Raw genomic sequence first — 15,405 nt, forward strand, 5'->3', positions numbered from 1 at the left:
CACTGGCCGCCAGGTTCTCCCAGCATCCCTCAGTCTCAAGCTGTTACAGGACCGCGCTAGTTGGCATAGCCAGTTCCCTACCCCGAACTCTCCAGCTCAAGTGTTGGGCTGGGCTGCTCTCTTCCCAGTTCCTCTGACTCCTATATAAACTCAGCCAATTTTGACTATTCCAGTCTCTTGGCCCAGGCCACCCTTCTTGGTCAGTGACTGTTCTTCCCTCTCCTCACATAGGTCAGGGTCCTGTTCACTCTGGATTCTCCCAGTGGTCTCTACTTCTGGCTATTCTCTCCCTTTTATCTACAATAAACCTCCACCATACCTAGGAGCGGCCATGTCCTTCCTTTTCATATCTTTTTCTTTTTTCATGTAAAATCCATAAGCCAACATTGCCTCTTCTCAAGCATCCATAATCATTAAACAAAACAAACCAACGGGGTCTCACGATGTTCCCTTCCTGATTTGGAACTCACTGTGACAGGATGACTTCTAATCCCAGAGATCCACCTGCCTCTGCCTGCAGTTCCGTGATTTAAGTGGGCAGCAAGCCCGGCCATGTAGCTCAAGAAAATATCGGCACATCTGTAATTACAATAGTCTATCAGACAGTATACTATTCCATCTGGGCAGGTGTGTTCACATCCTGGAGCTTGATCCTCTCTGAACTACATTGTCCAGAAAACATTGCTCCAAGCTCAACCAATGAAAATGGGCGTTTCGGTGACGACAAAACGACGTTGGGCGGGACTTTTGGCTTTGCGTGCAGTAGATTTCTTTGAAACTTTCTGGATCTGTCAGTCTGATTCACAGAAAACTGGTTTCATCTACATTGGTCATGGCAAGAAATCGGGAGCGTTAGAAGCGTTTGTTCTCTATCACAGAGACGGATCTGAGGTTCGTGACGACCTCTTTGACCGGATCCAGGCTTCCAGTAGGAATGGCCAAGTCCCAGGGCCCCGCTGGCCAGTGGAGCCCGATGGTGATGGTGCAGGCTGCGGGTGGAGCCCTGCCCCAGGTGAGTGCCTCGAGATTGCCCGCCAACTGAGTTCTAGAGCTTTGAGATCTGGGTCAGCAGCTAATGGGGTCCCAGACTGCAGGACCCTGTGGACGTGGTTTTTATTTTTGACATCTGTGTGCTAGAAAAAGATCCCCTCTGACTCAAAGCGTCTGGTAGACCGTACTTCCCAAGGCTTGTGGGCGGGCCTGAGCTCAAAGACAGTGGTAGCCCTGGAGTGACCCCTGCTGGTAATTGATGGGGGGAGTTATCAGTGCACCCACGGAGCTGACTTTTGTTTGTGGAGAAACCACGAAGATTTGAACATAGGAGAGATTCGATCTTTTCAGTTTTCCAAGCGTCTCCCGGGGAATATTGGGCTGAGGTTGGGTAATGTGGGTGGAAACAGATCTATGAATTCATGGGTAAATCCTGTGGACTTATGCAAGGGTTGGAGTGTAGGTTATAGAGTTGGTGAGTCTTCAGATCTTTGATAGGTTTATTTTCTATTATCTGTCTATCTATCTGTCTATCTATCTATCTATCTATCTATCTATCTATCTATCTATCTATCTATCTTTTTGTCCGTCGGGTTGGAGTGTGGATCATAGGGTGGTGAGAGTCTTCAGATTTTTGATAGATTTATTTTCTATTATTTGTCTATCTGTCCATCGATGGATGCTTCTCGGTCATCTGTCTTCTGGAACTCTCTCTGTATACCAGGGCTGTCTCCAAACTCAGAGATCCTTCTACCTTTAACTCCTGAGTGGTGGAATTAAAGAGTGGCCTCCCACACAGGGCCTCTACCACAGCTTTTAAAGACGTACTTTCTTTTTATTTTATTTTTCTTTTCTTTTCTTTTCTTTTGTCTTGGCTGGAACTCACCATTTAGATCAGGCTGACCTTGAATTCACAGAGATCTGCCTTCTCGCTTCTCCTTTGGGGTAGGAGTGCCAACTGAACTCTGGTTGTCTGTAAAAGAAGGAAGTGCTCTAAACAGCTGAGCCATCTCTCCTGCCCTTCCAATGAATCTGAATCTTAAAAACTCAGCTATCAGGATTTGCTGCTGAGCCAAGTGTAGCCATGAAGCAAAATTAAATAAAGAAAAACAAATTGATCCCATGGGGGAGTGTTTGTGAAAGGCAGGGGTTGAAAATATTCCTGAAAGTACTTTATAGTTATGTGAAGACATTCGGTATTTGAGCAAGAGTCTACTGTTTTTGTTACCCGTGCCCACCTCTACACTGAGACTCAGCATGTCAGCAGCTAACTCTAACCGGCCTGTGTTCCCATGCTGGTCTCTCTCACACACAAAAGTCTGCCTGTTTCCACTCTCCAAGTGTTGCATAAAGGTCTACACCATTATGTCTGACTAATACCAATGTCTTAACTAAGTGTGTGTAGATAAAACCATGCATGTTGAAAACGTGTGTGTGAAACTCTTCATAGAAACGTTTTTTATGAGCACAGCCAGAGCCTGTACCAAGTGCTTGACACATAGCAGTGGGTTTGATGCTACGATTCTCTTTTTGGAGTAGAACTTTGTGTTGGTTTGAATGAGAATGGGTCCCATAGGCTCAAAGATTTGAATGCTTGGTCATCAGGGAATGGAGTGGTTTGAGAAAGATTAGAAGGTTGGGGACTGTAGTACTATGGGAGGAAGTGTGGCTGGAAGTGGACTTGGAGGTTTCAGATGCCCACATCAGGACCAGTGTGTTTCACTCTGCCTGCTGCCTGTGGGTCAGGATGTAAAGTTCTCCGGTACTGCCTCAGCGCCATGTCTCTCTGCTTCCCACCATGATGGCCATGGACTAACCGTATGAAACCAAGCAAGCCCCATTTAAATGGTATCTTTTATAAGAGTTGCCTGACTCGTGATATCTTTTCACAGTAGTAGAACAGTAAAGTAAGACAGGCTGCCATGCTTTTAAAAATGATTTATTTATTTTTATTTTATGTGCATTGGTGTTTTGCCTGCATGTGTGTCTGTGTGAGGGTGTCAGATCTTGGAGTTAAAGGCAGTTGGGAGCTGCCATGTAGGACCTAGGAATTAAACCTGGGCCCTCTGTAAGCGCAGCCAATGTTCTCAACCTCTGAGCCATCTTTCCAGTGCTAGGCTGTCATTATTATCCTCAACTAACAACCAGAGGATCCTTGTCCAAGGTCACCCAGTAGGAGCCACTACTATAAGATGGAGCCCATGGGGCAGTTGGGTGAACCCGCCTGCAGGTGTTTGAGGGGACTCGGATGAACCTTTGGGATACCAACACCCTCGTTCTTTACTCACAGTCTTGTTCATCCACAGGTTTCCCATTATTCATTGAAACCCGCCAACCAGGAAGAGGTAAGTGGAGGGTGCCCAGGAATCACAGCCCTGAGTGTTCACATAAGAGACCTCTGTGATTGTGGTGTCCTGGGATTCTCTCTATCCTTGCATTAGATTTCCTGGCAGGTACTCAGAATGTAAGGCCCCCATGTCCACAGCAGGGGATACAGGACCAGGCTTCTATTTATGGCAACCACGGGCTTAAGATTCAGAGGTCTTAAAGCTCCAGTGATGAGCATCAGAGGATGCCTGGATGTGAGATGGCAGGGAATGCTGAGAACCCTCAGGTGTGCCTGAGGGCTGCTGGGTTTAGTGGGAGGTAGGGGTTGGGAGCACAGTGGCCGAGGGCTTGCATCCTGCGATGGAAATGCAAGTTCAGTGTGTAGACTGATGTGTGTGCTGTGGAGTAGGCATAGGTGGTTTCCTGGCCTTCCTGCATGGGACAGAGTGGGCAACAGTGACCCAAACGGGGTCTGTGTGAGGCAGATGGTTGGGAGGAGCCCATGTGAATTCTCTGGTAAAAAGGAGGGACCTTCCCTGGCATCCTTCAAGCTTGGATTGACTCCAGCTGTGGTGGTTTCAATGTACATGTCCCACCTCCCATAGGCTCATAGACTTGAATACTTGGTCCCCATTGGTGGAACAGTTTGCGGAGGATTATGAGGTGTGCCCTTGCTGGAGGAGATGTGTCACTGTGGGCTTGTAGGTTTCAAAAGGCCATGCCATGCCATTCCCAGTTAACTCTCTCTGCCTGGCACCTGTGGTTCAGGATATAAGGTCTCAGCTGCTGCTGCAGTGCTGTGCATGGCTGCTGCCATGAGGGTCATGGATTCACTCTCTGAATTGTAAGTCCCCAAGAAACTCTTTGTTCTGTAAGTGCCTTGGTCATGGTGTCTCTTCACAGTAATACAAAAGTAACTAAGACATTATCTGTCCACCTGCCTGTTCTTGCTAAGTGCTGCACAGAGTGGTCAGTGGGACCTTGAGTGATGTAGGTGGGTCTTCTCTCTATCTGTTGCTTTCATTGGTTAATTAATAAAGAAAACTGCTTGGCCTAGTAGGTCAGAACATAGGTAGGCGGGGAAGACAGAACAGAATGCTGGAAAGAAGGGAAGTGAGGCAGACGCTATAGCTCTCCTCTCCAAGATGGATGCAGGTTAAGATCCTTCCCGGTAAGCCACCACCTCGTGGTGTTACACAGATTATTAAAAATGGGTTAATCAAGATGTGACAATTAGCTAGTAAGAGGCTCGAGCGAATGGGCCAAGCAGTGTTCAAAAGAATACAATTTGTGTGTTGTTATTTTGGGTAAAGCTAGCCATGCGCCGGGCCATAGCCCACCATTCCCATTACTACACTTGAGGATAGACTGATGATGTCACAGCTTCAGAGCCTGGCACCCTCTGAGATAGGAGGCCAAGTGGGAGTGACCGTCTTGAGGATGGCGAGAGTCTCTGACAAGGTGGCTTCATAGTAAACTCGACTTTCCCGGTTGTGACAGGGCTGTGTGTCCTTTGAGGATGTGGCTGTGTACTTCTCCTGGGAGGAATGGAAGCTGCTTGATGACTCCCAAAGGCTCCTGTACTGGACTGTGATGACGGAGATCTTCACACTCATGTCCTCGCTGGGTAAGGGCCTTCCATCCTGTAGGAACATGTCTATGTATGCTTGCCCTTTTTTTTCCCCTAGAGAGCTGTATCCATCTCAGAACTGGCCTGTGAACACTGAGTCTTTCTTCCACTATCCTGGAGAACAAAATACAGATTTTTATAACAGCCTTGTCTCTCACAGTTGCAGAAAAAGCACACGGGAATCAACTTGGGATTAGTATTTTTTTGGGAGTGGGGTTGGTTTGAGTCATAGTGTATCTATAGAGTCCTGGTTACTGGACTTGATATGGAGACCTGGCAGTCTAAGTCACCAAGACCTTGCTCTGACTCCTGAGTCCTGTCATTAATGGCTTGTATAACCATACCCTGCCTGGGGTCAGTTGTCTCCACACTGATGGCTCCTCTGTGATCAGATGATGCTGTAAATATTTGGCATCTTTGTGACCTGGTTCCTTCTAGGTAACATGCGTGGTGTCTGTATGTGGCAGGAATTATGGCACGGGTGAGCTATTTATTATTTATTCATTTATTTATTTTGTAAGATCCTCTTACCAGGATTATTCTTTCCTACCGAACGCGGGAGTTACAGCCTTAGTCCTAGTACAGAACACTCTCACTGTGTATCTCGTTTTACTTTAGGGCTTGTACCTTCTGGGATTCACAGCATCACTCAGCTAGAGTCTTGGGGAGAGCCCTCTGTGCCTGCTCTGAGATTCCTGACACCAGGTATGTCCTAGGTACTTGGAAGGTGGTTTCTGATGTGTGTAGCTATTATTTCTGAACCAGGACCCTCTCCCTCCCCCAAGCATCAGTCTTGCATGTTTTGCCCGTTGCTTGCACACTGTGAAACTCAGGCTCTCCTTGATGGTGGTACGGTGCATCATACCTAGGCAGTCCTGAGTGCAGGACTTCAGTTGCCATGTCTTAGGGGCCTGGGCAGCCTTCCGCACTGTGTCCTGCATCTTCAGCAGCAGCGGCTTGTGGAAAGCTATTGCGGAGGACAGTGTTGAGGTTCACAGCGCTTCTCCCCGTGGTTCACTCCATGCTGTGTTCTTGCTGTCCCTAAGGTCCCTGGGTCCTGTGATATTGACAAATGCAGCGTGGCCGTGGGTCCCTGCCACCCTGAAGTAGCCCCCTTGTTCCGTAAGAAATCTCAGAACACTGTTAGTCATACGTGCTGTCTGTCTGTCTGTCACTTGACAGTCTCCATGCCGTTCATCAGTGTTTCTCTGTGTTCAGGTTCTTGGATCAAAGTGGAGAGTGAAGCGTCCCCCTTTGAGCAGAGTCTGTCTGCGGAAGGAGACCTTAGTGCCTCCGTGCTCCAACAGCAAGTGCTGAGCTGTGCTGAGGCGCCCTTGCTAAGTGCAGACAACGCCATGATCATCCAGACTTCCTCAGGTCCTTTCATGTATCAGGTGACTTCCAGTGTTAGGGAGACACCCAGGACCACCGGGAGTGGAGAGGCCATTCACCCCGAGAAGAAGAACTGCAAATGCAGTTACTGTGGCAAAGTCTTTACTAGTATCTCTCACCTTAATCGGCACCGGATGATACACACTGGAGAAAAGCCGTTTCAGTGCAGCGAGTGTGGGATGTCCTTCAGCCAGAAAGCCTTTCTCATCAAGCACTTCAGAATGCACACGGGGGAGAAGCCCTTCAGGTGCAGCGAGTGTGGCAAAGCCTTCAAGCACAATATCTCTCTGGTTTCTCACCAGCGAGTTCACACGGGAGAAACACCTTTTACATGCAGTGAATGTGGGAAGTCGTATATGACCAGATCCAACCTTACGCGTCATTATCAGGTTCACACCGGCGAAAAGCCGTACAGCTGCAGCGAATGCGGGAAAGCCTTTAAGGAAAAATCCAGCCTTGTTTATCATGCCCGGGTACATACTCGCGAGAGGCCTTTCCAGTGCAGCGAGTGTGGGAAATCCTTCAGCCAGAAAGCCTTTCTCATGAAGCATTTCAGAATTCACACGGGGGAGAAGCCTTTCACGTGCGGTGAATGTGGCAAAGCGTTTAAGCATAACTGCTTCCTCGTCGCTCACCAGCGAGTCCACACTGGTGAAACGCCTTTTACGTGCACTGAGTGTGGGAAATCCTACATGAACAGATCGAGCCTTTTGTATCATTATCGTGTTCACACTGGAGAAAAGCCTTAGGAGTGCCGCGAATGTGTAAAGTCATTTAAGAAAAAAAAAATCCAGCTTTGTTTATCATGCCCGAGTGCACCCCGGGAAAAGGCCTTCTGAATGTCATGTATCTGGGAAGTGTTGAAAAAAATAAAATAAAACTTCTCGGCTTATGAAAGACCACAACAGAGGCGACACTTTAAGTGTAACGTGTGTGGGAGTCTTTACTGTGAGGTGCAGCCTCATTAAACATAGATTTCACACGGCAGCTAAGCATTGCCAGAGCACGGACTGTGGAAAGTGTTTTGTTACAGGACCTGACTTTCTAGACTCCGGAAGAGTCACACTGGATAGAATATATGTGTTGGGTGCAGTGAACAAGGGAAATCATTTTCTTCATCTACTGTCTGCACACAAGAGAACGTTCGCTGGACAGAAGTCAAGAATGTTTCAAAGGTGAGGAACCCTCACTCACACCTCCATCCTATTGAACTGAAGAGGCCACAGAGTTGGGATGCATCCTGAACCCACTGACTCTGGGAAAGCCTTGAGCAGATGTCTGCTCTTATTAGTGATAGCCATACAACCCAGATAGGTCTGTGAATGCAGACAAAAGGCTCCAGCCATTGACCAGCCTTGTTCAGCCTTAGGCATGAACGAGATCTGGACGAGAAGTCCTGAGAGTGTGAGGGAGCCATTCGTTGAAAGTCACCCATTAAATAAGAATATTGGGATAAGGTGAGGATTATTGCCATCTTCCTAGTCCCAAAAGTTAATACACTCTGTGGATCTTAGTAAAAGGCAGCCCTGTGTTTTGATATCACCAATGTGGAATTGGAGTTTTCATGGCACTGATTTGAGGGGGAGGGTCAGAGTGACCTCCCTTTAAATAAGACATGTTTTTATTGTTGTTCTTTTCTCATTGAATGCTGCAGTTCCTGGAATAAATGATGTTTGCTATATACTCTTTTTTTTTGTTTGGTTTTTTTTTTTTTTTTTTTTTTTTTGGTCCTTAGCGGCGGCTCAGTGACTGGGGCCCACTGATCTTTTCATTAGACATTAAGGACCCCCTATTTAAAGGACATGTATCACAGAAATCAGGAGTAGCTGAAGCCTTGCTATGACCACCAGAGAGACTTTGATTGGAAAAGGAATTTATTTGATTTCATCACCAAAGTACTTGTGCAAAATATTACACTTGAATATTTCAATGATATGACCCAAACCTGTATAAGAGAGTTGGCAGATGTATCAGTCAGTTATAAAGCAGGCATGTTCATAGACAGACCCACAGACATCTGGGTACGAGCAGTTGTAAGACTCCTGATGAGTGCTGAGACCTCAGTTTGTCCTCTGTAAGAGCAGAATGTGCTCCTTGTTGCTGAGCCATCTTTCCAGTGCTGACACTCTGTGTTTTAAATAGGCTAACATAATGGTGAGGTCAGCAGGAGCGTAGCTGAGGCTGTGGCTCAGTAGGTAGAGGGCTTGTGTAGCATGCACATGGGCCGGGGTTTGATTGATGGAAGCGTATAATCCAGAGGTGGAGTATAAACCATGTGTTCAGGAGGTAGAGACAGGTGCATCAGAATTTCAAAACGATCCTGAGGTCCAAAGGGGAGGTCAGCCTACTCCACAGAAACCTGCTTTGAAAAAATTAAATAGGGCAGGGCCCATGTGTGGTTGTGCAAGCAATTAACCCCAGCACTTGGGAGAGAGAGGCAAGTAGATATCCACGAGTTATACATTAATCTGGCCCACATAGTGAATTCCAGGCCAGCCAACACTGCCAAGTGAGACCCTGTCTCAAAAAGAAAAACCTAACTGTACAAGAAACACCTAAAGCATAAACAAGCATTACAACCTTCAAGAACTATGGGACATGAGCAAGAGGCCAAACCTATGAATCCCAAAGAACAGAAAGAAGACGTGGAATAAAATCTAAGGGAGGGTGGAGAGATGGCTCAATAGTTCAGAGGACGTGCTGTTCTTGCAGAGGACCCAGGTTTGGTTTCCAGCACCCATCACACTGTGGCCGACCACCATCCAACTCCAACAGTTATGCACATGAGGCGCGTGCGCGCGCGCGCGCGCGCGCACACACACGCACACGCACGCACGCAAAACATTCATGCATAAAAAATAAGTCAACCCCCAACAAATTAACAAAAAGATAAATCTAAAGGAATAGAAAAGCCATTCAGTAAAATGGTAGAATATAATTCCATAAATCTGAGGAAAGAAATGGACATTCAAGTACAGAAGGTGTTAAGAACCTTAAGTGCCAAGAGAGGAATTGTAGTGATATTTTGTTCGCAATCTAACACAGTTTGTGGGGAGATCAGAGAACAGAGTTAAGCCACTAGTTAGCCATAGAGGCCAGGCAGTGGTGGCACACACCTTTAACCCCAGCACTCAGGAGGCAGAGGCAGACAGATCTCTGAGAATTCAAGGCCTAGGAGATTGAATCCGTCTAAAAGAGAAACAGAGATCACGCAAAGGTGATCCCATAACTTGGGATCACTTGCCTTTAAACACAGCACTAGGGAGGTGGAGATAGGAGTGGTATGGCTGGGTAGAGGAGGAATAGAAGGCAGGAGGAGACATGAGCTCAGATGTAGTCTGAGAATTCCATCTGAGATGCAGTCTGAGGATACATAGAGCCAGGATCGCCCCTTCAGTCTGAGGATTTGGTAGAGGTGGAAGGTCTCTCTAGTGACTGACTGCTCTGCTTCTCTGATCTCTCAGTTTTCACCCCCTTATATCTGACTCAGGGTGTTTATTATTAGGAACAATGAGAATTCCTGCTACAAAGAATCTCTCTGTGACACATCATTGTCTAAATGTGAAAATTAGGAAGTGAAAATCAGTGTTAAAAGCTGCTGGTGGAGAACACCAGTTCACCGAAAAAGTGAGCCACTCAGAACTTTATCACAGCTCCCAGGAAAGCCATGAAAATTCAGGAAAGCATGGAATGATCTATTTCTGGCATCGAATGAACATCCCTGCTAACCAAGGCTACAACATGAACAGTTTCCCCTTTTAAGCTTCACAAGGAAAGAGAGACATTTCAGCATTGACACAGACTAAGGCAACACATGACCAATCAGTCCAGTGTGTAGAGGATACTTAACAAACCAGACACACACAAAATGTTCATTTATCAAGTTTGTGTGTGTGTGTGGCACATGCAAGCCATAGTGTGCACGGGGGTGTTGGAGAACTCTAGTGTGCCAGCTCTATCCTTCCACGTTTTGGATCTTGAAGATTAAATTCAACTTGGCAGGCTTGACAACAAGTACCTTTCCCTGCTGAGACATCCCAGCCACCCATGACATTTAATATTTTAAGACCTCATCTAATGTAGTTCAGGCTGAGGAGAACACATAATCCTTCTAATTCAAGATTCTACTACAGCCATTCATCAATATGCTCTGTTTGAGGAAAGGTATTCTAAAAAAGGGGTTCTCTGTGTAGCTCTGGCTATCCTAGGATATGCTCTGTAGATCAGGCTGTCCTCAGACTCAGAGATCTATCTGTCTTTGCCTCCTGAGTGCTGGGATTAAAGGCGTGTGCCATCACCAGACAAGAAAAACATTCTTTATTATGAATGTACAAGAAGACATGAAGATATAAATAAAGGAGAACCAGAAGCAAGTCAACCATGTCTAACTCACAATACCAGCAAATTCCAAAAGGAAATAGAGGAGTACAAAATGAAAAAAATAATTCAACTGAAAAAAAAACCAGTAAAATTACCAGAATCAACAAATAGCTCCTGAAATAACCCATCTACTAATAGTCTGTGCTCCCTAGTCATAAGATGAAGACCAACTGTGTGGCTCACAGCAGGGTCAGACTGATTTTGTCTACAATAAATAAATCACTGGCAAAGAGACTGAAAATAAAAGATGTAAGACAATATACAAAGCACACGAAAGACAAGCGCTATCCATAGGCAGTTAAACTTTCATCTGATAAATTACCTTATCTTGGATCAGATTAGATAAAACGTCATACAACATTAATACAAGGAACAATTTGTTAAAAACTTGGAGTAGTAAATATATATGCACTGATTCAGATGTATGATTTTCTAAAACATTGCTAGACATGAACAGATAAATAATACAGAGACATTTATAGTGGGTGACTTCATACCTCATTGTCATAAAAACATCTGTCGCCTGGATTTAAAAAAATTCAAAAACAAAAGTGAAGAGTTAAATTGCAAGAGCTCTCCAGACCATTGCAAATGCGCTCGAGAGAGGGCTACTTGGTTAGGAGTCTTCCAGAGGACCTGCTTCATTTCCTAACAGCCACATGGCAACAAGTAACTCTCTGTAAGTCAAATTCTAAACTCCCAAGGGAATCCAATGCCCTCTTCTGGCCTCTGTTGGCACTACATGTGGGTGGTGCACAGACTGACATGTGTGCAAAACACCCATATACATTAAACACACACACACACACACCTAAAGAATTTTTTAAGCAACAACTATTGAAGACATTCTCAGTAGCCCATGGAGGGTTTTCTCAAATAGCTCACATTGTAGACTATACAAATACAAAAGGATCAAAATTATTTCTTCTATCTACTCAGATCACAGTGAAATAAAACTAAGCATGAATAGCAAAAGAAAATATAGGAACTATGCAAAGAAAAAGCAACTGGTCACTGTTCTCACATCATGAGTTCCAGACCAGCCAGGGCGACACAATGAGACCCTGTAACAAAACAAAACAACACACAATTTCGACAGTAAAAAGAGCTCAGTAGATAACTCTTGAACATGATGAGCATTTCATCAAAGTACGAGATCATAGACCTAGATTGGTCTGGGAGTTCGTGAATCATTGCTATTCACTCATAGGTAAGACAACTGATTCTGTTTCTCTCCCAGAAGTCTGCACTGTGCCTTCTGCTCCCACCTCTCCTCCTCCCCCTCTTTCTATATTTTATGAGCACTGATTGGTGTTTTGTCTCCATGTATGTCTGAATGAGGGTGTCAGATTCCCTGGAACTGGAGTTACAAACTGAACCTGGGTCCTCTGGAAGAGCAGCCAGAGTTCTTAACCAGTGAGACCTCTTTCCAGGCCCTGCCTTCTGCTACTCTTAAAAAATATTTATTTATTATGTATACAGTGTTCTGCCTGCAGACCAGATTATGGCACCAACTATCATTATGGATGGCTGTGAGTCACCATGTGGTTGCTGGAAATTGAACTCAGGATCTCTGGAAGAACAGCCAGTGCTCTTAACCTCTGGGACATCTCTCCAGTCCCCCTCTGCTACTCTTAAAGTGAGATGGTAGAGGGTTTGTGATATGCCTCAGAGGTTTCAATTCCCAACATCAACAAGACATCTCACAACTGTCTATAACATGGGATCTGAAGCCCTCCTCTGGTGTGCAGACATATGCATACCACACACTCATATACAAAAATAAATAATAGGAAAATAATAGTTTGTAGGGTTATCTTGGAATCAAAGGTGTGTGCTGTCTTCAACATTAGCCTTTTACCTTCTAGCTCTGTCTATCAACCAGGAAGGGTGGCAGAAATATGATTTTTTAGATGCCTCTGGGGCTTCCCTGGCTAGCAACTCCTGAGGAGGTATCTCCCACTCAGTATTGAGGCTTTTGTTTAATAACCTATTGGTTCCCATAGGCAAGATATTCATACTTACAAAATAGTGGCATGCTTTGGGGGGTAGGTAACCACTCTTTGATGGGATTTAGGCCCAATACCAAAGAGGGAAACCATGCCTGATAACCCAGTCAAAACCCATCGTTGGAGAGGCCATAGGCCTCTGACCAGAACTTAAAATTGTTATTTAGCTAATAGAGCACAGAACTGACTACTAAATACTTGTCTATACTCAGACAAAGGCTACTCTCAGCTTTAATGAGAGAAGCCCCCCTATGGTGTGAATGTAGGCAGATGTAGAGGCTGTTGTTTGCTGAAGGTGCTGAGGATAAGTTACAGGTGAATGCTCCACCCTGGACAAGGCTTTTATCCTAGTCCCTGGAAGGCTAAGGGACACTGAGGAAGAGGTGACAGAATGTAAGGGCTGGAAGATTGGAAGGGTTGTGAGGTGTCATCTTCTGGACAAGACAACGATTCCAATATCAAAGCCACAGCACCTTCTGTTGTCTGCCCAGAGTCTGCACAATAATGGCACCACCAATAGGAATGAACGGGGGAGTTTTTCAGGGGTACCTACTTTTCACTGGAGAGCCATAGGCTATGGATAGAGTCTGGGAGAAAGCGAGTTACTGCTTTTAGTTGTCTGCCCACTGTTAAGCCCAACAAGTTTCGAGTATATGGTCACACATATATCCCTGGTTTATTCCAGTGAGTAACAAAACAAATTAAAAGCCAGGTGGTGTGGTTGGTGCATGCCTTTAATCCCAGAACTCAGGAGGAAGAGGCAGGTACATCTCTGAGTTCGAGGCCAGCCTGGTGTACAAGCTCGTTCCAGGGCAGCCAAGGCTACAAAGTAAATAAATCGAAAAAAACAACAAACAAAAAGACATGAGGGGCTGGAGAGATAGTCTAAACACGTTTTTAAAATTAGTACAAATTTAAAACATGACTCTGAGAAACATGAGTGAAATTGGGCACTTTATTTTAAAAATAAAGCATGACTCCATGAGGAAAATGTATAATGAAGTCGCATTGCATGCAACTATACTTCTGAGTATAGCGGATGTGAGGAGCTGGTAATCTATGCATTCTAGGGGTAGATGTGAGACACGCAGGACAGAATCAGAGACTGCTCAAAGGCTGCAAGCTGCGGCTTTGCACTGAATACACAACACTAGGAACCTCACGGAGCTGTCCCAGCATCACAAGTCAGACAGAGGAACATAGCAGAAACCTTTGAAGGTGATCATAAAGAGTGTCCTCACAGTCAAGAGCTCTTGGGAACCAGCTTCAGTTCCCGGTCCCACGTGGTGGCACACAACCATTCATAACTCCAGTTTCAGGGAGTCCAACGCCATCTTCTGACCTCTGTGTGTACTGTGCTCATATGGTGCTCCTAATGTATTCGCACACACAAAATAAGTACATCTCATAAAAATAAAACTTTCAAATATTTTAATATTTTAAAAATATTTTAAAAAGAGCACATAGCAAATGAACAACTAATTAGGGAAATGTAGCGTTTGGTAAGGGAAAATTTGAAGCTTACATAAAGCAAGACTACTCTGCTTTTCCATGACTTAAACTCATAAACGTGGACGTTCCACTTCACACTTGTGCAGTGGAGGACCTACGGCTTACTCTCTCGGCGTTCCAGGCAATTAGCATCTTCTGGGGAAGACAGGATGGTGGTAAACCTCATGCTGTTCCAATGCACCTGTGCGATGTGATGCATTCGATTGCTGCTCCCTCATAAAGGACTCCCAGAGCTTCTGCTCAAAGTCATGTCGACCCCCAAGGCTGAAGAAGGTTGGTCATTCAACCGCCGAAGCTTTTCTCGACACTCATACCCCATCTGATTTTCCAGTGTGCCATTCAGAGCAGATCGCTGCTGGGAGTCTTTGCCAGATTCAGCGTTGCCGCGATGCATCCCAGATGGTTACCACTCTTGTGTCAATAGGACGGAGGTGTGGGTGCAGGCTCATCACAATCGAAACATTTCAAGGCTTTTGTCCAGTGAATATTCTGTGTATATTTAGGGTTAATGACTACGGGACTGTGCACATTCGTTGCACTCCTATGCCATTGCGATGCTTAGAGAGGCCAGAGTTGTAGCAATAAACCTGCCACATTTCTTGCACTCATGATGTCTTGCCGCAGTGTGAACTCTGTCATGTTCAAGGAGGATGTAATTCATGGCAAAGACTCTCCCACATGTGTTGCACTTAAAAGGCTTTTGTCTGGCATGAACTTTCTCATGCTGCTTGAGGTGAAAGACGTCCCTCGTTCATTGAACTCAAAAGGCCTCTCTCCAGTTTGCACTTGGAAATGATAGAAAAGACTGGGTTTTGGCCTGAATGATTTTCCACAGTCATTGCACTCATAGGACTTTTCTCCATATGAACTTGATAATGACTGAAAGGCTGCCTCTGTGTCTGCGTGATTCACCACACTGCTTGCACTTAAAAGGCTTAGGTCTAGTATGAACTTTTTGGTGCTTTGCGAGTTGAGAGCTGTTCCTAAAACACTTTTTACATTTGCTACACTGAAAAGGTCCTTTTTCAGAGTGTACCTGATAATGATTAAAAAAAGGTTAGATTTTTGCCTAAACAATTCCCCACATTTGCTACACTCATAGGGCTTTTCTCTACTGGGAACTTGATAATGAGGTGTAAGGCTGGCTTGGTACCTATATGATTT

At 45.3% G+C, this 15,405-nt stretch overlaps 1 protein-coding gene across 1 annotated transcript; it reads left to right on the forward strand.

Moving 5' to 3' along the window:
- The first annotated feature begins 791 nt into the window (after positions 1-791).
- On the forward strand, positions 792-8,017 carry LOC121450133 (zinc finger protein 419-like). Its single transcript, XM_041654910.1, has 5 exons — positions 792-1,012; positions 3,297-3,335; positions 4,819-4,945; positions 5,567-5,653; positions 6,167-8,017. The coding sequence occupies exons 1-5, from the start codon at positions 935-937 to the stop codon at positions 7,087-7,089; spliced, it is 1,254 nt and encodes a 417-aa protein (XP_041510844.1). The 5' UTR covers positions 792-934; the 3' UTR covers positions 7,090-8,017.
- The last annotated feature ends 7,388 nt before the right edge of the window (positions 8,018-15,405 follow it).

Source organism: Microtus oregoni, unplaced genomic scaffold (genome assembly GCF_018167655.1).
Source record: "Microtus oregoni isolate MIOR12 unplaced genomic scaffold, Mior012 000006F_ref0000085, whole genome shotgun sequence".
Lineage (NCBI taxonomy): Eukaryota > Metazoa > Chordata > Mammalia > Rodentia > Cricetidae > Microtus > Microtus oregoni.

Bases quoted from the DNA above. Each gene is read 5' to 3' on its own strand.
- LOC121450133 (XM_041654910.1), top strand. From the start codon at position 935: ATGGCCAAGTCCCAGGGCCCCGCTGGCCAGTGGAGCCCGATGGTGATG. The intron at 1,013-3,296 runs GTGAGTGCCTCG...GTTCATCCACAG, and splicing joins CGGGTGGAGCCCTGCCCCAG to GTTTCCCATTATTCATTGAA. The intron at 4,946-5,566 runs GTAAGGGCCTTC...GTTTTACTTTAG, and splicing joins CACACTCATGTCCTCGCTGG to GGCTTGTACCTTCTGGGATT.